This window comes from Cherax quadricarinatus, chromosome 91, assembly GCF_038502225.1.
Source record: "Cherax quadricarinatus isolate ZL_2023a chromosome 91, ASM3850222v1, whole genome shotgun sequence".
Taxonomy (NCBI): domain Eukaryota; kingdom Metazoa; phylum Arthropoda; class Malacostraca; order Decapoda; family Parastacidae; genus Cherax; species Cherax quadricarinatus.
The window spans coordinates 14631294-14658903 of record NC_091382.1 but is presented as its reverse complement, the minus strand read 5'-3'; the positions used below and the strand labels follow the sequence as shown (position 1 = coordinate 14658903).

At 42.0% G+C, this 27610-nt stretch overlaps 1 protein-coding gene across 1 annotated transcript in view; it reads right to left on the bottom strand.

The window, feature by feature from the left end:
* LOC128688235 (carboxylic ester hydrolase-like) overlaps positions 1-27610 on the bottom strand; it is a 303519-nt gene that overhangs the window by 243232 nt on the left and 32677 nt on the right. Inside the window, exon 2 of the mRNA XM_070104403.1 lies at positions 24166-24378. Coding sequence (XP_069960504.1) covers positions 24166-24369 — 204 coding nt within the window. The 5' untranslated portion in view covers positions 24370-24378. The remainder of the gene's footprint in view (positions 1-24165; positions 24379-27610) is intronic.

The window sequence follows — 27610 nt, the reverse complement described above, 5'->3', positions numbered from 1 at the left end:
GGGGGAGGTTTGGTGGCACTCGATTGGCAAGGGGCATACGATAGAGTGGATCGGAAAGCATTGGAAGCCATCCTCAGGGGTCAGGGGTTTGGGGAAGAAATAGTGGGTTGGGTTGAGGCGTTGTATGGAGGTGCAATGGCGAGGGTACAGATTAATGGTCGATTGGGTGGGAAGATTGTAATGGGTAAGGGACTTAGGCAGGGGTGTCCTATGTCACAATTATTGTTTGCATGCGTACAGGACCCCTTTTATAGATTGGTGGAGCAGCGTATGTGTCACGTAGAGGGACCAGGGTGTGAGGTTGCCAGGGTTTGGCCAGTTTTAATTGGGTATGTGGATGATATAACTGTTCTGATCAGGGAGGGGATGTCAATGGACACATTAGATGGGGTAGTACGAATGTTCGCAGGGGCAACTGGTATGAGGGTAAATTCAGATAAATCCATGGTTATGGGGTTAGGAGCTTGGGCAGGAAGGGTTGATTGGGGTAGTGCAGTTGTGAGGAAGCAGGTGAATTCGTTAAAAATTTGCGGTATTATTTATGTAGACGATCTAACTGTGGCACGCATGAAAAACTCGATTAGGAAGGTAGAAAGGATTCAGGGACGCTTGGGTGCATTGCAACCTTATCATTTGACCCTTGTGCAGCGTGCCATTGTTATTAATATCTTACTGTATAGCAAAGTATGGCACGTGGCAGCCGTGTTCCCATTAACTGGGCCAGCAATAACCAACATACTTAGGAAGGTTTTTAAATTCTTGTGGGGTTCGAGCTGTGATTGGATTAAAAGGAACGTGGTAATGTTACCTGTAAGTAAGGGGGGGGGGGCTTGGAATGCTGGACATAAAGCGGAGGGTCAAATGTGTCTTCATTAAAAGGGAGGTGATGAGGGAAAGTGTGGGTGGGGGGGGGGGGTTTGGCCAGGATCCATAACAGATTGCAACGGATGTATACAGGAGTTGAGTTGCATGAGCGTGAAACTGTGTTGAGGACTCTGGCGTGGGATCGAGAGCCAGCAAAGGTCAAAATAGGTAGGTTGTGTAGATTGTTAGCCGGGAGGGTTGTAGCGCCTGTAGAGGGAATTTTCCCCATGTATGCATGGGGAAGTATGTGGAATAGGTTGAATAGGATGAGGCTGCAACCTCGTGTTCCGGATGTAATGTATCGTTTTCTGCACGGCATTTTACCGTCGGGTGTGGTTCTACAGGATAGACAGGTCGTTGACAGGGGGGTGTGCGGGATATGTGGTGGGGAGGAGTCGGCTTTTCATGTAGTATATTTTTGTGACAGACTGAGGAGTGTCAAGGGGTGGTTAAATAGGGTGATATATAGGATAGGAGGTCAAGGAATTTCTGTATTGAGAGCATTAAGTCTTGACGTGGGGGGTTGGGAGGAAAGTGTAATCAGAGCTGTGGGGTACATTATGGCAGATTATATCTATATAGTGTGGGGATTGCGGGAGAAACAAGTCAGTGAGGTAAAGAGGAGGGTGTTAGCAGTATCGTTCTATAAAACGGTATGTAGAAATAAAGAAATTTATGGGAAGAGGTGGGTGAGGGATTTTTCAGAGGGATATAGGCAACTTACGTTACAGGTTTTATTAGACTTGTAATATACGAGGGAGGGGGAGGGTATGATTGGAAAGTGTTGCTGGGGCAGGGAAGTCATGGGTGAAAACAGGGTCTCCTCCCTGGTAATGGATGACAACAAATGTTTGCATGTGTGTTGGATGAGTGATGCGTGAGTGAATAATGTATGGACCAAGGGTGCTAGCACCTGTGGAGCTGGCCAGTTTTTTTTTGTGTCATGGACTATACACTATTCTATGTACATAGTAGTCTTAAGTCATGTTATTATGTTGTTATCTATGTACATAGTAATCTTAAGTCATGTTATTATGTTGTTATCTATGTACATAGCAGTGTTAAGTCATATTATTATGTTGTTATCTATGTACATAGCAGTCTTAAGTCATATTATTATGTTGTTATCTATGTACATAGCAGTCTTAAGTCATATTATTATGTTGTTATCTATGTGCATAGCAGTCTTAAGTCATATTATTATGTTGTTATCTATGTATATAGCAGTCTTAAGTCATATTATTATGTTGTTATCTATGTACATAGCAGTCTTAAGTCATATTATTATGTTGTTATCTATGTACACAGCAGTCTTAAGTCATATTATTATGTTATCTATGTACATAGCAGTCTTAAGTCATATTATGTTGTTATCCATTCACATAGCAGTCTTAAGTCATATTATTATGATGTTATCTATGTACATAGTAGTCTTAAGTCATATTATTATGTTGTTATCTATGTACATAGCAGTCTTAAGTCATATTATTATGTTGTTATCTATGTACACAGCAGTCTTAAGTCATATTATTATGTTGTTATCTATGTACATAGCAGTCTTAAGTCATATTATTATGTTGTTATCTATGCACATAGCAGTCTTAAGTCATATTATTATGTTGTTATCTATGCACATAGCAGTCTTAAGTCATATTATCATGTTGTTATCTATGCATATAGCAGTCTTAAGTCATATGATGTGAGTTGTGTTAAGGTGCAGTTGTCACAAAATTTTGTTTTGTTTTATCTGTGTTAGGGACGTATGTGGAATTTTTGCGTGTAGCCGCTACATGGCTGGGGTTTATACTTTATACCTTTGTATTCTCTGATGGTTTTCATAATATAAAGTTTTATTTAAATACTATGTTGCATGACTAGGGTTTACATGCTAAGATAAATGCACCTAAGTTGCCTTTGGGAGTTGACATTCATTATTGCAACCTTCTTAGAAAAATAAACTTTTGCGGTTTTTCTTTCACCAGGTTGAGGTGTCATTGTGTTAAGTAAAGACATGTATCCCATTTAATTGTTATTAATATTTTTGTGTCCAAGATGTTACTGCATCACTCATGATAGTGTAATTCCTATGTATCCTTTAATGTTAAGTTAAGATGCAATCAGGTTGGGAATGGTTATATTTGGCGGGAGGGGGGGGGTGAAATTGTGTCAAAAGTTTCAGCCTTCACATGTATATAACTCTGGTATAACTGGGTGTATATGGGTGTCAGAACACTTTTGTCTGTTGTAATCATTTTTGTAAGGGTGAATTGGGAATTTGTGATTTAACTCGTTTTGTGTACCTTTTAATATAATTTCCACCTTGTATTGTAATGTTTTAAATAAAATAAAAAAAAAATCATTGTCATCCACTAACTCAACAGGAGACAAGGATGGTTGTTGTATCTTTGACATAGCTCTAGTAATTGCGCTGAGAGGAAATAAAATAGGTTTCTCTCTACAAGCTTCAATAGCATAATTATCATCAGTGTTATTATCAATCACAAGTGGTTCTTTACATATATAAGCATGAAGGATATCGTTCCCAATCAACAAGTCCACTGACCTGATGAGAAATACACCACTGGATATACCCACTGAAATATAACCAGTATAATAGCTTGTTTCAATGTAAACTTTATGAAGAGGTACTTTTATAACAGCCCCTCCATAGGCTTCTAACAATACATCTATCTTGCAATAGGTATCGTCAGTTATGGGCAGTACATCTTCTCTTAATAACGTGAGATAACTGCCAGTGTCTCTGAAAGTAATTATCTCAGTTAGATGTGATTCGTCAAATCCTACTTTACCTCTCGAAAAGTAAGGAATCATCGCTGAACGAATCTTTTCATCAGATGCACTTTCTGACGCTAGTCATCTATCCTGAGTAACATTATCTAAAACAGTAGGATCAGAGGTATTACTTTTTTTTATATTTTATTTAAAATACAGTATACATTATACATGGAAGCAAACATGTCACTAAATCAATCAACATGTAACAACAAAATTAAAGTACAACATACGTATACACAATCCAAAAAGAAAAAGGTACACTTCACACAGTTGTACAAACAACATATCCAGATAATCTACTTCAGCACACTTATACATCTTATGCCAAGTTTTATATACAAAATTCTTAAAGGTAAAAACCTCACCACATACCATTAAAACCAATACATCCACCCCTCACCAAAGGTACATTTATAAAGTCGTACATATGTGCTCTGGAAGTAAAAAGTTACCCCCCCCATCAAATACCACAAAACATTGACATACTATAAGAGCGCAGGATACTACTTGCTCTAAGTAACAATTATGAAAACTTTGTCTAGCATACAAGGATAATATACTCTATATCTCAACACGGGTGCAATCCACCCAAGACTTCTTCATACACTATATACCCTATAGCAGTATTAATACATAACATACACCGCTACTTGAACTCATATTCATACCTGCTCCAACAAAGTCATTTAAAATTATGTATTTACACAAAATCAATATACATTTTCATATTACTTTACATATACTCTTACATGCGGCTTTAAACATTAAAATAGCAAAGGGAAACTAACCGCGTGTACTTAAAATATATAACACTACCCTGCATATACAGTGTCACACGACATGTACTATATAATCTTAACCAGGCTGCTGAAACATTATATGTTAGGCCTTATATGCCAAAATACAATCTCGCATAATATAAAACTGTACCAAGTTACTCATTACAGCTATTTACACTTCCGAACCTTCCGATATACAGAAATTGTGTCTTACAGAATGCTTCCTACAAGAAGGGAAACCCGGGACTTCGTATCACAGCATATTCTAAACAGTCATATGGCATACCTTAGTAACACCACATAGTATGTGCTTTCTATAACATCTTTGAAGACACTTTCAACAATGACGAACAGTTATTCTCACACACACTACCCTTTCATGCACCTTATATACACACAATGATGTAGTGCTCCTATACACTACGTACATGTACTATCCAAAATCTTCACAACATAAAGGGAACACATGTGTAATACCACCACCCACACCACACTCGCTACACAGGAAAAACATAAATGTGTCAATTCAAATCCAATCACACACTTTAAAAGCCATCCACACATCACCACTCAAGGAACTAGCCCGTCGTTACCCCTTACTTTACACTTAAATCCCATAAATCCTTCAACTTAAAACTCCGGTATCCCTCAGTAAACGCTGTCTCCCACCTTCCCCCATAAATATCCCTATTTCGACACTTAGTTCTATAAATGGTGGCCGCTAACACCTTTATTCTTTCATCCACACCCACCTCCCTCACACCCACCTCCCTCACACCCACCTCCCTCACACCCACCTTCACACCCACCTGCCTCACAACCACCTCCCTCACACCCACCTCCCTCACACCCACCTCCCTCACACCCACCTGCCTCACAACCACCTCCCTCACACCCACCTCCCTCACACCCACCTCCCTCACACCCACCTCCCTCACACCCACCTCCCTCACACCCACCTCCCAGACGTATAAATAAAATCAGTGACCACATACACAACCGCATTCACCACCATCTGACTCATCCCACCTATATCTAAACTTAACACCCTTAACACCTGTAACCCTTCCCCACCCACTAACCTAACTACCCTACCTAACCTTGCCCTCACAGCTTCTAAACAATTATAAAAATACACCGCATGAAAAATAGTCTCGGAACATCCACACGCTTTGCACTCCCCACCCTCCCTTAGTCTCCTATTAAATAACACAACACCAGACGGCAAGATTCCATGTAGAAACCTAAACATTACCTCCCTTACACCTGGTTTAACACGCAATTGCCGTAAACATTTCCAGATATTCCCCCACGCATACATGGGGTATGCCCCCTCAACTGCCGCCACCACAGACCCACCCCCCACCCTCTCAAGAATCCTCAATTTGAGGCGCTTCGGATCCCTCACCGTCATTAAAACCCGCAACATGGCCTCGCCGATCATTATATCCTTACCCCCCACCATCGTTGCATATCCATATGCAATCTTTCTAGCCCCCCTCTCCTCTCCCCCACCTCCCTCAAATAGCCGTGTTTTAGATACACACTCATACGCTTTTCTAAAGGTATAAGCCCCAGCTCCCCCTGGCTAACGGGAAGCATCACCACCCCTCTACTTAGCCAGTCACAACCCGATCCCCATATAAATCGGAAAATCCCATGTTGCAGCCGTTGTACCTCTCGCCTCCTCAGTGGGTATATTGCCACCACGTGCCATATCTTGCTATACAACAGGACGTTCGTCACAATGGCCCTCTGATGCAGCGTTAGCTGTGCCGTCCTCAAACCACCCAATCTTTTCAATACCCCATCCACGGTGCGCATCGAATTTACCTCTTGCGCTACCCTATCATTCTTAACGTACACTATCCCACAAATCAATAGCTGATCCACCACACTCCACCCGCGCCCTACAGTCCCACCTCTATTTACGTTATTGCCTACGTCCATATACTTAGACTTTGCCACATTAATTTCCATCCCAGTAGCCTCGCCAAACACATCTACCACCTTTCCTACCTTGTGTAAATCCTTCTCATCTCTAACCAATACAGTTGTATCATCCACATAACCCACAATACCCGGCCGACCCTCCCGTTCATTACTAACCCCTCCACTTGCGATACTCCACCTAACTGCCCTATAAAAGGGATCCTGCAGGCACGCAAACAATATTTGCAATAGAGGGCATCCTTGTCGCAAACCACTTCCCATCTGAATGTTAACACCTAGCCTTCCATTAACCTGTACTCTCATAGATGCTCCCTGATACAATGTTTTCGCCCAAGATATAATTTCCCTCCCGAATCCCTCCCAACGCATGAACCTCCATAACGCCTCCCTCTCTACACTACCGTAAGCCGCTCTCCAATCCAATGCCAAAACACCCCCACCCCCCAACTCCCCCCTCTGCTCTATAAAACTTCACCCGGTACCCCATATTTTCCTCTGTCAATTACTTTACCTATCACTTTTTTTTATTCTATTCCCTAAAATCCGTGCAAATAACTTATAATCGCCACACATAAGCGATATTGCTCGGTAATCCTCTACCGTAGTCTGTCCACCTTTCGGAACTAATACCACAACAGCAGTCCTTTGCTGCTCACCCATTTACCCATCATCCTTCATTACATTGAATAACCTAACTAAAAATCCTCTCAATACTTCCCAATTCCTAACGTAAAAATCATTAGGCAACCCATCTACACCTGGTGCCTTACCTAAACTTGCACCAGACAAAGCATGCGAAATCTCACTTTCCGTGATCGGACCTTCTAATGTTACCCTATCTGTACCATCAATCTCACATTGCACAAAACCTCCCATTTCCTTTAAAGCCTCATCTCGAATACCTCCGTTTTGTGCATATGACCTAAACCATGCATCTAGATATCCACTCATACCCTCTGTCGTCACTAATACCTGCCCCTCCCTATACCCTTCCATCCCCACATGAACAGTTAATCCCATCATCTCCGTCGCCACTCTTCTCTTACGCTGTCGCCTTAACACGCATGCCGAAGGCCTGTCACCCCATAACACCTCTTCCACCCCACCCAAAACTCGCACACCATCAAATCTTTCATTTTGCAAATCCCTAATACGCTCCTTTAATCCCTCAATATCGTCCACCGGATAACTAGCACTCCCACGCTCGTAGCAAGCTCTCAACTGCCCCTCAAGATAAGATTGGTACCCATACTTCAACCTGGTATATTCCCTCCCACTACGAATATAAAATTCCTTAATACGAGATTTTGCCACAGAGTCCCACCAACTAACCAGATCACTATTCCCAGGCGCCTCTGCCACCAACTCCTCCCACAATTGAACAAATGACTGTCGAGAGTCTTCTTCCTGCAACAACTTTACATTCAACTTCCAAAACCCCTTACACCTTCTTGGCAACCCTTCTCAACCTATATCCACCAAAACACCCCTGTGATCAGAAAATACTACATCCATTACCCTCACACTATGTATTACGACTGTCCTGGGCACGTACAATCGATCGAGCCTAGCCGCATACCCACGCTTAATAAATGTGTGCTCCACCACCTCACCTCCCCCAGCATCAATCAATCCTACCCTGGATAACAAGTCTCCCAATATTCTCAAACAATGCCCTGCCCCCCTCGGTTCAACATCCTTACTCCTTATCACACAGTTCCAATCACCTCCTATCACAGCAATCTCCAGCAATCCACACAAATAATATACCAGAACGTCCCTCAAGAATTATTCTTTACCCTTACATCTCCCTCTGCCGGACCATACACACACACCAACGTCATCTGTACCTGACCCCATAACCCATCCACACGAATCACCCTCCCCTCCCCCCCCTCACTATGCCTGACAACCAACGGGCTAGTTTCTTTCACCAAAATGGCCACACCTCCTTTCAATCTGACTGCATGCTCAACATACACATTACATCCATCCACCTTCAACTCATAACCCGGTCCATAATTGTGCTCCTGCAAGAACACAACGTCATGACGCACCAAATATTCCCTAAACCACTCACACCTTCTCCGAGACATCAAGCCATTGATGTTCAATGTCAGGCACTTAAAACCGACAAAGGGGGTTTCCCTCTTGACACTACCGACTTATCACCTGAACGTTTCATTACACCCTTTTCCCTACCCCCCACTTTCTGGGCACACTTACTCAACCCCTGCCCCTGAGTGCCACTTGAACCTCTCAGCATGGCATCCGCCCATGTTTTCTTCCCAGGCCGTTGTGCAGGCGTAAGCACGTCGTCGGAATCAGAAAGTGTGAGGGAAAAGTTCAATAGATAGGAATAGAGAGGGAGTATATAGTAACAATAGTTTCATTGCCGGCTACTTGTTAAGGTATGGTAAGTCAAGCTCCCACTATTCCCGCCTTTTCTCCCCCACCCCTAAAGTGATAGTTTGATTGCCGGCTGCTTGTTAACGTAGGGTCAGTCTAGCTCCCACTATCCCTCCCCCTCCCTCTTCTCCCCCCCCGAAAGGTGACGTGTGGGGCTCTGGTCAAACAGTAAATCACTCGACTCACAGCTCCCAACACTACTCTTGGATGACAAAGAGAGTCACCTGTCAATCAACGAGAAGAACGGATGGAGAAAGACTAACGTCCAGAGACTTCCCCATTTTGGATCTAATTACCTGTGCACCTGTATGAAATTGCAGGACGTAACCCCACATCATTGCAGCGGTAAAGAACCTGCTTTCCTGTCATTGGGATATAATACTCGAGGCCCTATCTACTGTGAAAAACTAGCCAGTGGGTCGTAACCAACACCTGCGACCCCCCTCCCCATCATCAGCAATGGCTACAATTACAACAACACAGTGTTACCAACACCAGACACCCCTATATATATTAGCATTGAATTAAGTTATCATTTATATTTTTAATTTTTAATTTTCTTTAATGTAGGATTAATATTTCATATTTAAGTGTTTTATATTTTAAATTTCTATTTAATAAAGTGTTTATGTTTGTCTGTTATTATTTCTTTTTCTATTCATTAATTTTCCTGAGGAGGAGCCAGCCTTAGTAATACTTACTGAAGTTGTTACAGGGCTGAGTAAGCCTTCACAAGTGGCAGCCTTGCCAGGATCAACTCTACTGAATCAAGATTCAACTCCATCTCGAATCTACCATTGGAACTTCAACGCTGCATACCACAGACGGTTACCACCAACCATGAGAAATCATTCTCTATGGTAGGACTACAGTACAAGTATTTTAAAGATTTGGTGATTGTTATGGTCTCAATTTATTGCAAGTCAAGTCAGGCAGGATATAATATTTAATTCTGCCACTTTGAGCTTGAAACACTTTTGAGGATTAGACTCTAGGGACCCGAGATTTTCCAGTGACAATTTGTTTCATTGAGCTCTTTATTATATCAAGGGACCTGTCATAGGATACTCTTGATTTGTTGGTGAGAAGATTGGATGGTCAAGTGACCCCATTCTACTTACTGTTTGCTCGGAGCCGGCATAGAACCCTTCGTTTTCATTAATACATGTTGTTTAATTGAAGCAGGGATCGAGCCCTCTGGTTTATTTACAGTTTGAGCGGAGCAGGAATTGAACCCTCCGTTTTCTTTAATACCCGTTTCATTTCCCCTGATAGTTTAAGTTATTCTTGCAAGCATGGAGGAATACCAGTTTTGGATGAATGCTGGAAGTAAGTTAGGAATAACAGGGAAAAATTTAGAATCTTTCATTAGTGCTAAGTTCCAGGAAAGACTTGAAAGAGAGAGAATTGAGAGAGAAGAGAGACAGTTAGAAAGGGAAAGAGAAGAAGTAAAGGAGAGAGAGAGAATCGAAAGAGAAGAGAAAAAGGAGAGAGAGAAAATCGAAAGAGAAGAGAAAAAGGAGAAAGAGAACCTTGAAAGACAGGAGAAAAGAGAGAGAGAGAGAATTGAAAGAGAAAGCCAAGAAAGACAGTTAGAAAGAGAGCGTGAAGACAAAAAAGAGCATGATAGACTTGATCGTGAGGAAAGAGCTAGAGAACGTGAGGAAAGAGCTAGAGAACATGAGTTAATAGAGAGAGAAAAGGATCGCGAGCTCGAAAAATCTTGCCTTGAATTAGAGAATAAAAAGTTAACTTTTACACAACAACAATTAGAGGAAGGAGTAATGGAACAACGTGCAGTCAGTGCACATATTCCAACACCGAATTTACCTCCCTTCACAGAGGGGGAAGACATAACTTCATACATTATCAGGTTTGAAAATACCGCTACCCTCTGTGAATGGCCTGCTGACACCTGGGCTACCAGGTTAGGAATGTTATTTTCTGGTACAGCCTTGAATATCTATGCAACTTTGTCGCAGGATATCATATGTAATTATAACATACTGAAGAAGGCAATCCTTAAAGCATACCAAAAATACACTAATTCTTACAGGAAAGATTTCATGTATGCCACCTTACAGCCTGGCCAGAACTTTCAACAGTTACAGGTAACACTCTTTCGTTTGTTCGACTTTTGGATAGAGAGTTCAGGAATTGATCACAGTTATGAATCTCTTAGAGACTTCATGGTTGCTTACCAGTTCCTGACAGCTCTTCCCCATCAGATATGAACATTCATCAGAGAACATAACCTGATTAAAGCTGAGGAAGTTGCTGAGGCTGCTGACCTGTATGCTGAGGCTCACAATTCCTATAAAGACCTAAAGGGATCGAACCCTAAGGGCAAGGGTTCATCAGACCATAAGAAATCAAAGCCTCTAGTGGAAAGTAAAATGACTTCTTTTATTCCTGTTTGTCATTTGTGTGGTGTTAAGGGACATAAACGTCCAGATTGTCCTTCTAAGAAGGTCCAAAATGTTGGAAGATGTTTTAAAGACTGTAATGACCAAGTACCCTTCTGTTCAGGAACAGTTAATGGACTTAATGTATCTACCATTTTACGAGACACTGAATGCACATGTATAGTCATTTCTGATAAGCTGTTCCCTAACCTTAAAGAAACTCATTCCTCTGCTATACTTTCAGACTACTTGGGCCATACGGACACTTTTCCTACCATCCGTTGTTACATTAGGTCTAAATGGTTCACAGGTTGGTCTGAAGCCATACTAGCTCCCATCACTTCTTGCTCCGTACTAATAGGTAATGTAAAAGGTGCCATTCTTCCTTCTGAGGTTGACCTTTCATCACCAAAGATGGATATAAGTGTTTCAGATCCTCTTCCTGTAGAGTCAGAGAAGCCCCTCGAAAGTTCAGATGAGACAATGTCTCGCGATATTCATGTGGGATTAAAAACCAGTGAGGCTACTCTCGAAAGCGAGGTAGTAGGATCACAGGTTCACTTGTTAGATGAAAGTGAAGATATCACCTCCGATACCATAAATGTCTTGACTAGGGCTCAGACCAAAGCCCAGGCTTCTCCTACTGTCCATCCTTTGATTTTCCCTGACTTTAAGCCTATAGATATATCGAAGAACTCCTTTGTCAAGTTACAACGTAATTGCCCTTCTCTTCAGAATTGCCATAATGCCGCTAAACAAAATTAAGTTATCCAAAGGAAAAACTTTTCATATAAATTTGAATATATAAAAGGTATCTTGTACAAGTCAGTATTCAAATTAAATTCAGATGAGATAGACTATTCCATCTTAGTTGTTCCAAGTCAATGCAGAGAGACTGTTCTTAAAATGGCTCATGTCCTGCCAGTGGCCAGACATTTCTCGCATCGTAAAACCTTAAATAAAATTAGGGAAACCTATTTTTGGCCAAAAATGTCCTCAGATATCACTACCTATTGTAGATCGTGTAAAGTTTGGCAACTGTCATCCTCCCGAGGTACCAGGCGAGTACCTATGGTCAAAATGCCTATCTTTACAGTACCGTTTGAAAGAGTAGCTATTGACATCGTTGGTCCTTTATCTCCATTTTCATCTGGGGGACATAGATATATATTAACATTAGTTGATTATGCTTCGAGTATCCCTGAAGCCATACCCATAAAGACCATAACTACTACAGAGGTGGCTGAAGCCCTTTTGTCCATCCTCTCCAGAGTGGGCATCCCTAGAGAAATTTTGTCTGACCGTGGGACACAATTCACATCTGACTTAATGCAACATCTATACCAACTTCTGGGAGTGAAGCCTCTCTTCACCACACTCTATCATCCCAGCTGTAATGGGAGGATTGAGCGCCAGCATTCAATTCTCAAGTCCATTTTAAGGAAACTTTGCTCCCTTAAACCTAAGGAGCGGCATCGCTACCTACCCTGTGCTTTGTTTGCCATGAGGGAAGTTCCCAGTGACTCTTTGGGGTTTTCACCTTTTGAACTTCTCTATGGTAGACAGGCCAGAGGCCCATTGTCCATCCTTCATGACTTATGGACTAATGAGGAGGTAAATGCTGAGGTTCAGTCTTCTTACCAGTTTCTCCTTGACCTTAGATCTAAACTTGAGGAGACCTCTGACATAGTTTCGAAAAACCTAAGCTTGTCAATGGACCAGTACAAAACCTATTTTGATTCCAAAAGTCAGAGGAGAGAAGTTTTAAAGTAGGGGATGAAGTTCTGGTACTTTTGAATATCAAGTCAAATAAATTATTAGTAGCATGGAAAGGTCCATATAAAGTATTAAAAATTTGTGGGAAAATTGACTACCTCATAGAAGTCAAGGGGAAACCTAAGCTTTATCATATCAACATCCTTAAGAAATATTACCGAAGAAATTCGGTTAACTGCCTTAATAACTTTGACTTAGTTTTTCCACACTAACTTGATAAGACAACTGAAGAATGTAAAGTGTGCGTAATTGACACCTCTAACTTAGACTATGATGAAGAACTACATGATTTGGTGACTCTTGACCACTCGGGCACAACAAACATTAATGTTAATGAATCTTTGGATGACCATAAGAGACATGAACTACTTCAATGTGTGAGTAACTTTTCAGTCGTCTTTACCGATATTCCAGGTGTTACCTCCACTGTAGTCCATTAGATTGACTTAGTGACGGACAATCCTATCAAACGGAAATTATACCCAGTTCCAGTTCACCTTAGGGATGCATTTGACCGAGAGGTAGACAAATTATTAAAACTAAAGATCATTGAACCTTCAGTATCTTCATATTGTTCACCAGTAGTCATGGTTAAGGAGGAGGATAATTCATATAGACTTGCTATTGACTTCAGAGGCCTTAATGCTATAACTCGGTGGGATGCTGAGCCAATGCCCTTAATAGATAGCGATCTACACAAATTTTTTGACGCTTCCTTCTTTTCAGAGATTGATATTGCACAAGCATATCATCAAGTAATGTTAGATCCTTCTTCTAAGCAGTACACCGCTTTTCCTACACACCAAGGACTGATGCAATATAGAACTATGCCCTTCGGTTTGGTAACTGCCTGTGCTACCTACGTGAGACTGATGAGAAAGGTCTTGGGTAATATGCCAAACGTTTCAGTTTATTTTGTTAACATTTACGTAATGACATCCACGTGGGGCGAACATATCCAAATATTAACATCAGTTTTGCGTAGGTTATGCTCACATGGCCTCACTGCCAAGCCGAAGAAATGCTTCCTTGGGTATAACAAGATTAGATATCTTGGACTGATACTTTCTAATAACTCTCTGCAGCCTCTCCCCAGTAAGATCAAAGCTTAATTAGAATTTAAATTCCCCAAAACCAAGAAGCTCATGCGTAGCTTTCTTGGTTCTGTAAATTTTTATGCACGGTTTATCCCAAACCTTACTGATCTTACAGGCATCTTATCCAACTTCCTTAAAAAGTCTGTGAAGGAACCTCTTGAACTTTCCAATGTAGCTCGGGAAAAGTTTAATGAGATTAAAAGTATCTTTTCGAAAGACCCTATACTTAAGATTCCAGATATTAATAAAACATTTTGTTTAAGAACTGATGCCTCCAATACTGGCTTAGGTGCGATGTTACTACAATACCATGATGGTACTCCCTTCCCTGTATGCTTCCTAAGCCAGAAACTCCTTCCCGCAGAAACGAGATACTCCACCATAGAAAAGGAATGTTTGGCCCTTGTGTGGGGTATCTAGAAACTTAAATTTTACTTGCTGGGAAAAGAATTCATTTTAGAAATGGACCACAAACCTTTGATATACCTAGAAACTTTTAAGGGAACCAACAGTCGCCTCTTGAGGTGGACATTGGCACTCCAGGCTTTTAAGTTCCATGTTGTGTAAATCAATGGTTCATCCTATTATTTCTCTGACTGGTTAAGTCATGACAGCCAGTAGAAGATTTCTTGCCTTACGCAACTTCCTTATGTTAGAACTTTTTCCTCGCCTATTCTTCTTATACTCCTTGACTATAAGTCTTGGTATGGGGGAATGTGAGGGAAAAGTTCAATAGATAGGAATAGAGAGGGAGTATATAGTATATAGTAACAATAGTTTCATTGCCGGCTACTTGTTAAGGTATGGTAAGTCAAGCTCCCGCTATTCCCGCCTTTTTTCCCCCTCCCCGAAAGTGAGTTTCATTGCCGGCTACTTGTTAAGGTAGGGTAAGTCAAGCTCCCGCCTTTTCTCCCCCACCCCTAAAGTGATAGTTTGATTGCCGGCTGCTTGTTAACGTAGGGTCAGTCTAGCTCCCACTATCCCTCCCCCTCCCTCTTCTCCCCCCCCCCGAAAGGTGACGTGTGGGGCTTTGGTCAAACAGTAAATCACTCGACTCACAGCTCCCAACACTACTCTTGGATGACAGAGAGGGTCACCTGTCAATCAACGAGAAGAACGGATGGAGAAGGACTAATGTCCAGAGATTTCCCTATTTTGGATCTAATTACCTGTGCACCTGTATGAAATTGCAGGATGTAACCCCACATCATTGCAGCGGTAAAGAACCTGCTTTCCTGTCATCGGGATATAATACTCAAGGCCCTATCTACTGTGAAGAACTAGCCAGTGGGTCGTAACCAACACCTGCGACCCCCCCCCCATCATCAGCAATGGCTACGATTTCAACAACACAGTGTCACCAACACCAGACACCCCTATATATATTAGCGTTGAATTAAGTTATCATTTATATTTTTAATTTTTCATTTTCTTTAATATAGGATTAATATTTCATATTTAAGTGTTTTATATTTTAAATTTCTATTTAATAAAGTGTTTATGTTTGTCTGTTATTATTTCTTTTTCTATTCATTAATTTTCCTGAGGAGGAGCCAGCCTTAGTAATACTTACTGAAGTTGTTACAGGGCTGAGTAGGCCTTCACAGAAAGCACTGCTGCGCACTTACATGTACCCTCGACCTGCATCAAGTCATCCAGCGCAGTGCCATGATGAACCTCCACCTCCTCAATTCTCACCAACTGGGCATCCTTATCACACACTTCAGGCCGAGCTGGCATCACCACGCCCTCCTCAACTGCAGACCCATGATCCAGGTCTGTACCAACATCCTGACAAGGACTCTCATTGCCCAAAATGTTCCTAAACGTTGACACTATCGACGTTTCTGCATCGCCACCATTCACTTCGTCGATGACCTCATCCAGCACTTGTACAACGTCCAGGGAAGTGATGTCTTCCCCCCGCGTAGCCCCTGCCATCTCCTTTTCTTCGGCCCTCTCAACCTCCTCACTCCATGTCAAACTCTGCTGAGGCAGAGTCGAATACGGCTGATCTCGATCCTCTCTCCTTTCCTCCATATCTCATCGTTGCTGCTGGTCCTTATCACCACGTCGTCTTTCACATTGCACAGCCAGGTGATCATACGACCCGCACAAACGGCAAGTGCGTCGCTGCCCAGCATATGTCACAAAAACCTGAGTCCTGAAATCTTCCATCACCACGTACGATGGAATCGGATGTCTGAGCGTCATCTTGACAGAGAATGTGCCCTCAGGTATCCCCACATATGGGCCAGCTGACCACCTTCCTGCAGTGACCGTATGTATTGTGCCGTATTTACACATAGTGAACCGGATATCAGATGCATCCACCTCGAACGGCACATTCCTGATCTTAACCCATGTGTAATAGCTGGATACATCATGCAATCTCACCGTCACAGCATGATTAACTGGTATGGCCACTTCCTGAAACTTATTCACCACAGTTTCATACACATTCGCCGAACTAAATTTTACAAAAATCCTCTTTGTACCGTTCAGTGCAATTCCACAAATCTCCTCATTGGCTATTCCGTAGGTATCTCTGATGATTGCAGGCAGAAGCAACTCCATTGATGGCCCCGTTACAGTTCCACTGGTCAATTCAATGCAGACAGTATTTACCCTGCACTGGCTAGCCTGCACCATGTTTGTGAAAATAATACTGCCACCAGACAACTCCAGGGGGCAGCAGCAGCACACGTCCTCTCCACTCAAGGGTTGAGAGACGAATGTGGATCAGAGGTATTACTAGGATTTTGGTGCCTTTGTTGCTCTGAAGAGGATACGACTTGTGTGGGGACGCCAGCCACACGACTGTCTCTCGCATCTCTTTCCAACTTATAGCAATACTCTCTAGCATGTCCTTTTCTGTTACAATAGGTACATTTAACTTTCTTCTTCTCGATATCAGATTTCTGTCTAGCCACGGAGACAGGTTCAGGATTGTGAGTTTTCCTGGTAAAGGTACGAGAAGTTACAGTAGCAGGTACATCAGGCCGGCAATGAGCAGCTGATTTAGGTTGCCAACTTCTAGGACAACTTTTAGTTACCTTGTTTCTCTGTTTTTTAGTACGTACAAGTTTGTGAGAAATCTCGTAATTGTCTGCTAAAGTTGCAGTTTCCAGAATATCCGAGGTAGTATGATCGATCAGATATTCTTGTATGTCAGCAGACATACAGCTGTTAAACTCTTCATGTAGTAACAACTGAACAAGGCTGTCGTAGTTGTTACACTTAGCAGACCTACACCACCTCTCAAATGCAACTTTTTTCTCACGAGCAAACTCTACACAAGTTTGATCTTGTCTTCTCTGTAATGTACAAAATGCACGTTGATAACTTACAGGTAACAAGTTATATGTCTCTAGAATAGTTAGCTTGACAGGATCATAACTAATGTACTTGGCAAATGGTAAAGCAGCAGTACAAGTTTGAGCTCTTCCTGTCAAAGCTGTGTGCAACAAGGTAGCCCAGTGCTTATGTGGCCAGTTCATAGCACGTGCCTGGTTCTCAAACACATCAAAATAGGTGTCTAAGTCACTCTCAAACTGTGATCTATCAGTCTGTTGTCTTCCATGACGAACATTTTCTCTCTGGAAATCTTCGTTCAATTTCCTCTGAGCCTCTATTTGTGCAGTCTGCAACATAATGAGGCGTTCAAACCTCTCAAACTGTTCCTGAGAGATAGGACCAGTGGGTAATGGAGGAGTAAGGAATCTAACGTGGTCTGGACGGTCCTTAGGTCGGACACTTCGTTCAACCGTCCCTAGAGAGTCTAGATCTGGTCTATGATAAGTAGATACAGGGGTAACATACACTGCACTAGTATGAGGCTCAGTCATACTATCAGCTATACTCTGTACTATTGTGTCAGTGAGGCGGGAAGGCGTGAGCGGAGGTTCACTAGGCTCAGACACTTCTGCCTTAGTTGCTCTTTCTTCTAAGTAATCAAATAGAGTCATACTTCCTAATTGTGACACTAGGCTTTCTGAATCTGAATCATAATCAGACATCTCTGTATGAGCAGGAAACAATATATCTTTAATTAACGCTCTGACAGTTTCTGCGGTGTAATTCCTGTTAAGCGTCACACCGAGATATTTGGCTACTCACCAACACATCTGAAGTTTTAATGTACTCAACTCAGACAAAGTCAGAGTATCAATTGTTTCACTTTGGCATACATCACAAAAATAAGTGTACTACGAGAGAGTGATTATGGGAAACTATATTCTTAATAGGACTTTTAGTGTTGGTTGTCTTAGAGCTAGAACTCATAAACAGTATTTCCATCTCCTTGGATCAAGAGACTTAGTCAGGTACATACATCCCCATGGTATGTTGTACAAGACTAAACTCAAAGTCTTCAGATTAGGAAAGTACTCAAAGTGTTTGATCATAGAGTTACTAGGATGTCAAACTGGACAATTTCTCCAACACCTTGGATCAAGATCATCCCGGACAGGCCCCCATTTGTTACAGAAAACGCGATTCTAAAAGCTTAGAGATCTCCAGTGAATACTAGAAAGGACTGCCCTTCTAGCATCCAGCCTGTTACTGGGTTTTCGTAACAATTAGTCAGTATCCTGGTCCAATTATCCATTAGAATTCAGTATGATTCAATAGTGCTTCAGGATTACAACTGGTAGGCTACTAACTAGAGAAAATAAAATTTAATAAATTTATTAGTCATTAAGTTGTCTAGGCATATATCAAATTAAATTAAATTAATCACAGTAATTAAAATAATATCACTTCTCTCGTTTACAGTATTATTGTGCTGAAAGCACATATCACATTTATAATTCTTAAGTACCGTCTGGTACATTAACATTTAATAAGATATTACAAATATGTACAAGTAAGTTTGTGTGTAGGAGTGTAAGTGCTCTAAGTAGTTCACTATGTCTCACGACTTGACTAAACTTAAACAAGTGACTGACAAAGTCCTCCAACAAACTAAATTCTTGACCAACTGGCAATCAGAACAGTCTGCTTGAACAATAAAAAGAATGCTAAGCCCAATAGCAATATAACAAGCAATTGCGACACACAATCAGGAACAAGGAGATAATATAACGACACTAAGTAGGGACCATCTGCAGATCCTCCACAAAAGTCACAAAACTCCCATACTACTGAATCTAAGTTCAGCATAAGAAAATCCCCGACTGTGATTATACACAGATACCAGTACAAATTAGGTCAGAAGCTACAGCTCAGGACCTGAGTTGTTTAGAGTGTCTATGTGACACACAACCTCAGTGCAATGTCGAAAATCACCAAGTCTATACAATGTTCTGTGAACAGAGTTCTACAGAACTAACAAGAATCATGAGACAGACAATCTGTCCAACCACCAAGAGAGTCTAGACCAGATTGAAACAGAAGCCGGCAGAGTATCAAGCAAAGAGCGATAATTACAGTAGTTAGACAATCAAGACTTGAACTGAGCACTATGTAACATCCTACCTAACAACATAACTATGTCAAATAATATTATAAAGCAATATATTCACGATTTAGCTATTATCGCAAATATAAGCAGTATAAAATTATATGAAAAGGTAATGTACATTATATTCATAATCATAATATACATTATATATATTGCAACCCATTCAGGGGTTGCAACAAACGATATACATGAGAAAATAAATAGCGACATTAGTAAATTTGTCGATGACACTAAAACAGGCCGTAGAGCTCATTCTGATGAGTAAACTGGTACAGTAGCGGTGGAGTGGTGGATGCAGTCTTAACATAGACATACACAAAGTTACAAGCATTGGAAAGGTAAATAACATGATACTTAAAAACTAAAAAATGTAGTATCACTGATTGCAAAAATGGTTTTGGAGTTCTGGCTAGCAGTAATCTAAAGCCAAGAAAACATTGTGCAAGTATTTGAAATAAAGCTAATTAAATTCTTGGCTTCATATCAAGAAGTATAACTAACAGGAGTCCGCAAGTTATTCTTCAGCTCTATATATCATTGGTTAGGTCTCATTTAGATTATTCTACACAGTTATGGTCGCTGTATAACAGAACGGATATAAATCCACTTGAAAACGTTCAAAGGATTATGGGAAAGATGATCCCAAGTATCAGAAATCCTTCCTACGAGGACAGACTGAGGGCCCTGAATCTGCAGTTTCTAGAAAGGCATAGAATTAGGGAGGATATGACTGATGTGTGGGCTTAGAAAGACAGGTAAGCAAACACTATGACATAATTATTAGAAAACGTTTCGGTCCTGGATGCTTGATCACTTCTAACATACAGAGGTAAAAAGAAAGTGTTCGTGGGAAACATACCAGTTAGCCAGTAGTTGAACCAGTGATGGTGGGCCACATATGAGTAGGCCAGTAGTTGAACCAGTGGTGGTTGGTCATATATCAGTAGGCCAGTAGTTCAACCATTGTTGGCTGGTTACATATAAGTAGGCCAGTAGTTGAGCCAGTGGTGGTGGTGGGCCGCATATCAGTAGGGCAGTAGTTGAAACAGTGGTGAGGCCACATAGCTGTAAGCCAGTACTTGAACCAGTGTTGGTGGGCCACATATCAGTAGGTCAGTAGTTGCACCAGTGTTAGTGGGCCACATATCAGTAGGTCAGTAGTTGAACAAGTGTTGGTGGGTCACATATGAGTAGGTCAGTAGTTGAACCAGTGGTGGTGGTGGGCCACGTATCAGAAGGCCAGTAGTTAAATCAGTGGTGGTGGGCCACGTATCAGAAGGCCCGTAGTTGAACCAGTGGTCGTGGGCCAAATATCAGTAGGCCAGTAGATGAACCAGTGTTACTGGGCCACATGTCAGTAAGCCAAAAGTTGAACCAGTGTTGGTGGGTCACATATCAGTAGGCCAGTAGTTGAACCAGTTGTGGTGGGCTCATATCAGTAGGCAAGTAGTTGAACCAGTGGTGGTGGGCCACGTATCAGAAGGCCAGTAGTTGAACCAGTGTTGGTGGGCCACGTATCAGAAGGCCAGTAGTTGAACCAGTGGTGGTGGGCCTCGTATCGAAATGCCAGTTGTTGAACAAGTGGTGGTGGGCCACATATCAGTAGGTCATTAGTTGAACCAGTGGTGGTGGGCCACATATCAGTATGTCAGTAGTTTAACCAATTGCAGTGGGCCACATATCAGAGGTGAGAAGTTGAACCAGTGTTGGTGGGCCACATCAGTAGGTCAGTAGTTGAACCAGTGGTGGTGGTCCACATATCTGTAGATCAGAAGTTAAACTAGTGTTTGTGGGCCATATATCAGATGGTCAGTAGTTGAACCAGTGGTGGTGGGCCACATATCAGTAGGCCAGTAGTTGAAACAGTGGTAGTGGGCCACATATCAGTAGGTCAGTAGTTGAACCAGTGTTAGTGGACCACATATTAGTAGGTCAATAGTTATAACATTGTTTGTGGGCCACATATCAGTAGGTCAGTAGTTGAACCAGTGTTGGTTGGCCACATATTAGTAGGTCAGTAGTTATGACAGTGTTGGTGGGCCACATATCAGTAGGTCAGTAGTTAAACCAGTGTTGGTTGGCCACATATTAGTAGGTCAGTAGTTATAACAGTGTTTGTGGGCCACATATCAGTCGGTCAGTAGTTGAACCAGTGTTGGTTGGCCACACATTAGTAGGTCAGTAGTTATAACAGTGTTGCTGGGCCACATATCAATCGGTGAGTAGCTGAACCAGTGTTGATTGGCCACATATTAGTAGGTCAGTAGTTATAACAGTGTTGGTGGGCCACATATCAGTAGGTCAGTAGCTGAATCAGTGGTTGTGGGCCACGTATCAGAAGGTCAGTAGTTGAACCAGTGGTGGTGTGCCACATATCAGTTGGTCAGTAGTTAACCAGTGTTGGTGGGCCTCGCATCAGAAGGCCAGTAGTTAAACCAATGTTGGTGAGCCACATATCAGTATGCCAGTAGTTGAACCAGTGTTTGTGGGCCACATATCAGTCGGTCAGTAGTTGAACCAGTGTTGGTTGGCCACACATCAGTAGATGAGTAGTTATACCAGTGTTGGTGGGCCACATATCAGTAGGTCATTAGTTGAACCAATGACTGTGATCCACGTATCAGTAGCCCAGTAGTTGAATCAGAGGTTGTGGGCCATGTATGAGAAGGCCAGTAGTTAAACCAGTGGTGGTGGGCCACGTATCAGTAGCCCAGTAGATGAATCAGTGGTTGTGGGCCAAGTATCAGAAGGCCAGTAGTTAAACCAGTGGTAGTGGGCCACATATCAGTAGGCCAGTAGTTGAATCAGTGTTGGTTGGCCGCATATCAGTAGGCCAGTAGTTGAACCAGTGTTGGTGGGCCACTTATCAGTAGCCCAGTAGTTGAACCATTGGTTGTGGGCCACATATCAGTAGCCCAGTAGTTGAACCAGTGGGGGTGGGCCACATATCAGTAGGCCAGTAGTTAAACCAGTGGTGGTGCGCCACATGTCAGCAGGCCAGTAGTTGAACAAGCGGTGATGGTTTCATATCAGTAGGTCTTTAGATGAACCAGTGTTGGTGGGCCACATATCAGTAGATCAGAAGTTAAACCAGTGGTGGTGGGCCACATTTCAGAGGTCAGAAGTTGAACCAGTGTTGGTGGGCCATGTATCAGAAGGCCAGAAGTTGAACCAGTGGTAGTGGGCCACATATCAGTAGGTCGGTAGTTGAACCAGTGTTGGTTGGCCACATATCAGTAGGTCAATAGTTGAATCAATGGTTGTGGGCCACATATCAGAAGGCCAGTAGTTGAACCAGTGTTGGTGGGCCACTTATCAGTAGCCCAGTAGTTGAACCAGTGGTTGTGGGCCACATATAAGTAGACCAGTAGTTGAACCAGTGGGAGTGGGCCACATATCAATAGGCCAGTAGTTAAACCAGTGGTGGTGCGCCACATGTCAGTAGGCCAGTAGTTGAACAAGCGGTGATGGTTTCATATCAGTAGGTCTTTAGATGAACCAGTGTTGGTGGGCCACATATCAGTAGATCAGAAGTTAAACCAGTGGTGGTGGGCCACATTTCAGAGGTCAGAAGTTGAACCAGTGTTGGTTGGCCACGTATCAGAAGGCCAGAAGTTGAACCAGTGTTGGTGGGTCACATATCAGTATGCCAGTAGTTGAATCAGTAGTGGTGGGTTCATATCAGTAGGCCAGTAGTTGAACCAGTTGTGGTTGGTTCATATCAGTATAACAATAGTTGAACCAGTGGTGGTGGGCCACATATCAGTAGGCCAGTAGTTGAACCAGTGTTTGTGGGTCATATATCAGTAGGCCAGTAGTTGAACCAGTGTTGGTGTGCAACATATCAGTAGGTCAGTAGTTAAACCAGTGTTGGTGGGTCATACATCAGTAGGCCAGTAGTTTAACCAGTGTTGCTCAGCCACTTGTCAGTAACCCAGAAGTTTAACCAGTACTGGAGAGTCATATATGGCCCAAGTATCAGTAATTCGAATTGGTTCACACGTTGTTCATAGGCCAGAAGTTGGACCACTTTTGATATGTCAATTGTCGGTGGGTAGGTAATTGAGCCATGTGCTGGTGGCCACACGTAGCCCATGGGTCAATAATTGAACTAGTGGTGTTCGGACCCTAGTGTCACTTGATCCAATAGATGGATCAGTGTTGTTGAGTCACATGTCCCATGAGCCAGTAGTTGGACCAATTCACGTGGGACACAAGTGACCTTAGGGACAGTCTTGTTGGGGCACATGTGGCCTATAGATCAATAGTTGGACCAGTTGTGGTGAGACACATGTGGTCTATGGATCAGTAGTTGGTCCAGCAATGGAATGACACACGTGGTCACTGGGCCAGTAGTTGGTCCAGTGTTGGAAGGACACATGTGATCTATGGGCCAGCAGTTAGATAAGTGTTTGTGGGACATATGGGGTCTATGGGTCTGTAGTTGGTCCAGTGTTGGTGGGACACATGTGGTGTATTGATCTCTTGTTGGAACAGTGTTGGTGGGACGTATGTGGTCAATGGACCAGTTGTGGGTTCAGTGATGGTGGGACACATGTGTTCTATAGGTTAGTAGTTGGACCAGCCTCCATTAATATACAGCAACAATATTTTCTTCTTACCCTGAGTCGTAGATCTCCTATAGGTGGCTTAGCAAATGGAATAGATTGGAAGGAGTAAAATGGTTTTCCTTCAGTGGAGAACTCCTTGAAACCAGCGATCCTTCCATCCTGTGTGGCAACCACTGGCCTCTCTCCCGCTTCACTATCTGTGGCTGCTCCCGTGGCTGCCATCACTACCATTGCTGCTATCACTGCATACCTCATCTTGATCAGCTGGAAATGTAAACTGTAATGTAAACCGAGGTTTATATTACAGTATAATTCAAGATTGTTATTATATTGAAAGGAAAGAGCTGAACTTATAGGTGTTACACCTTGCCTGGTAATGAGATGCATTACCTGTAAAGAAGGGAGAATAACTCTAATTTCTTTTAACAGCAACACATAACTAACATGAGGAAACTCACAACTGAAAGCTAATAAAGAAAGAAATATTATTATTTTTGTTAATTAATACATTCTTAATATATTCTAACAGGTAGTAGGATGGTAGACAGCAACCCTCCAGGGAGGTACTACCGTCCTGCCAAATGAGTGTGAAACAAACCTGTAACTGTTTTACAGGAGGGTCGGATTGCTGGTGTCCTTTTTTCTGTCTCATAAACGTGCAGGATAACAGGTATATCTTGCTACTTATACTTACACTTAGGCCACACTACACAGGCATGCACATGCATATATGCATACACATATCGAGGATTTTCTTCTTTCTTCTTAATAGTTCTTATTCTTCTTTATTTCCTCTGCTCTCCATGAGGAAGTGGAATAGAATCTTTCCTCCGAAAGCTATGCGTGTCGTATGAGGCGACTAAAATACCAGGAACTTCTCCTTGAGAAAATACTAAAAACGAGAAGAAGGAAAACTTTATAAAGCTGAAATGCTTGAGTATCCTTGGATGTAGTGCATATAATAAGAAGAAATGATTGCTAACGTTATGAATGATAAGATGCTGGATGTCCTGGCTCTAAGCGAAATAAAGCTGAAGGGGATAGGGGAGTTTCAGTGGGGAGGAGTAAATGGAATTAAGTCAGGAGTATTTAAGAGAATTAGAGTTAAGGAAGGGTTAGCAATAATGTTGAAGGCTCAGTTATGAAAAGAGGGAATATAATGTATAAATTCAAGGATTATGGGGATTAAAATAAGCGAAGAGTGGGTCATAACAAGTGTGTATGCATCTGGAGAAGAGAGGAGTGTAGAGGAGAGGAGAAATGTTACGAGAGTGTGTGGAAACTTTTGAATCAAGTGAGAGAGTAATTGTGGTAGAGGACCTAAATGCTAAAGTAGGAGAAACGATTAGAATGGGTGTGGTAGGTACGTTTGTGATGCCAGGTGTAAACAAAATGAGGAGCCTTTGATTGAACTTTGGTTAGAAAGGAGTTTGGTTATAGGTAATACATATTTTAAGAAAAAGAGGATTAATAAGCACAAAGATATGATAAAAGATGCAATGACAATAGTTTGTTGGACTACGTATTGGGTAGACTTCAGGATGTACATGTCTATAGAGGGGGCCACAGATAAATCAGATCCCTTTTTAGTTGTAATTACAGTGAGAGTAAAAGGCAGATGGAATACATGGTGAAGGTGGCTCTAATGGCCTAGTGGTTAACGCTCTCGCTTCACACGGTGAGTGACTCGGTTCGATTCCCAGCCAGAGAAGAAACATTGGGCGTGTTTCTTTCCACCTGTTGTCTATGTTCCCCATCAGTAAAATGGGTACCTGGGTGTTAGTCGACTGGTGTGGGTCGCATCCTGGGACACTGACCTAATTTGCCCGAAATGCTGAGCATAATAAGGGGCTTTCTATATAGAAGTATGTCAGCTAGGTCTGTATACCATGTATATGTACTTGAAGTAAAATGAAGATATTTTTATTATTATTATAAAGGACGAGGCAGTTAGGGAAAGATATAAACAACTATTGTAAGATAGAAGGTCTAGTGAGAGTATAACCAATGGGGAAGATGTATGGGATAAGTTTAAAAATATAGTGTTAGAGTGTTCAGCAGAAGTTTGTGGTTACAGGAAAGTGGGTGTGGGAGGGAAGAAGAGAGATTGGTGGAATTATCATGAAAAGAGAGCAGTAAGAGAGAAAAAGTTAGCATATGAGAGGGTTTTACTAAGTAGAAGTGATGGAAGGAAGGAGGAGTACATGGAAAGTACATGAAAAGGAAAGGAGTCATGAAGTGTAAAGAGAGCAAATAAGAGTGGGTGAGATTTTATCAACAAATTTTGTTGAAAATAAGATAAAGTTTTGGAGTGAGATTAATAAGCTGAGAAAGCCTAGAGAACGAATGGATTTGATAGTTAAAAATAGGAGAGAAGAGTTATTAAATGGAGAGTTAGAGGTATCGGAAAGATGGAGGGAATATTTTGAGTAATTGGTAAATATTGATGAAGATAGAGAAGCTGTGATTTTGTGTATAAGGCAAGGAGGAATAGCATCTTGTAGGAGTGAGGAAGAACCAATTGTGAGTGTTGGGAAAGTTCGTGAGGCAGTAGGCAGAATAAAAGGAGATAAAGCAGCTGAGACTGATAGGATGAAGATAGAAATGATAAAAGAAGGTGGGGATATAGTTTTACAGAAGTTAATGATTTTATTTAATTAATGTATGGAAGAGGGTAATGTACCTAGGGATTGGCAGAGTGAATGCATAGTTCCTTTGTATAAAGGAACTATGCAGTGGTGACGTGTACGTAGCTCAGTGGTGACGTGTACTTAGCTCTGTGAAGACCTGTTTGCGCGCTCTCTACGAATTGAAGCAAGATGCCCTCCATCGAGCAACTTTACCAACAGCTTAAGGAAGAATTGAGGATGGCAAACATGGAGATTCGGCGACTGACCGAGGAAAACAAGAAGATTCGTAGTAGTCCTCCTGTTTTGAGTCCTCAGGTCAAGAAGGGAAACTGGTCAGTGGCTGGACAGCAGGGAACGAAGTTGACGAACAAGAAGACGAATGGAAAGGTAGAAACGATGAAGAAGAAAGAGACTGCCGTGGAAACTGTTGTGGAAACATCTAATACATTCTCAGTGCTACCCGACGAATGTGAGTCGACTACTGGGAACATCACGACGAAAGATATCAAGGAAGGTAAGAATATTGTTGTTGTTGGGGATAGCCAAGTTAGGTATATGGATAGGGCGTTCTGCTTGAAGGACAGGAGTAGGAGACAGAGAGTTTGCTTTCCTGGGGCTGTGATGGAGGATATTGTTAGCCTTCTGGATGACATCATGAGAGGTAATGGGAGCAATCCTATTATCTGTCTCAGTGCTGGAGGCAACGATGTTGGCAGACGTAGGAGTGAAGACCTGATTAGCAGGTATAGGTCAGCAATAGAAATAATTAGGAGTAAGGGTGGGAACCCTGTCATATGTGGTATTTTGCCAAGGAGAGGAGTTGGAAATGAATGGTTGTCCAGGGCAATTGGTGTCAATTCCTGGCT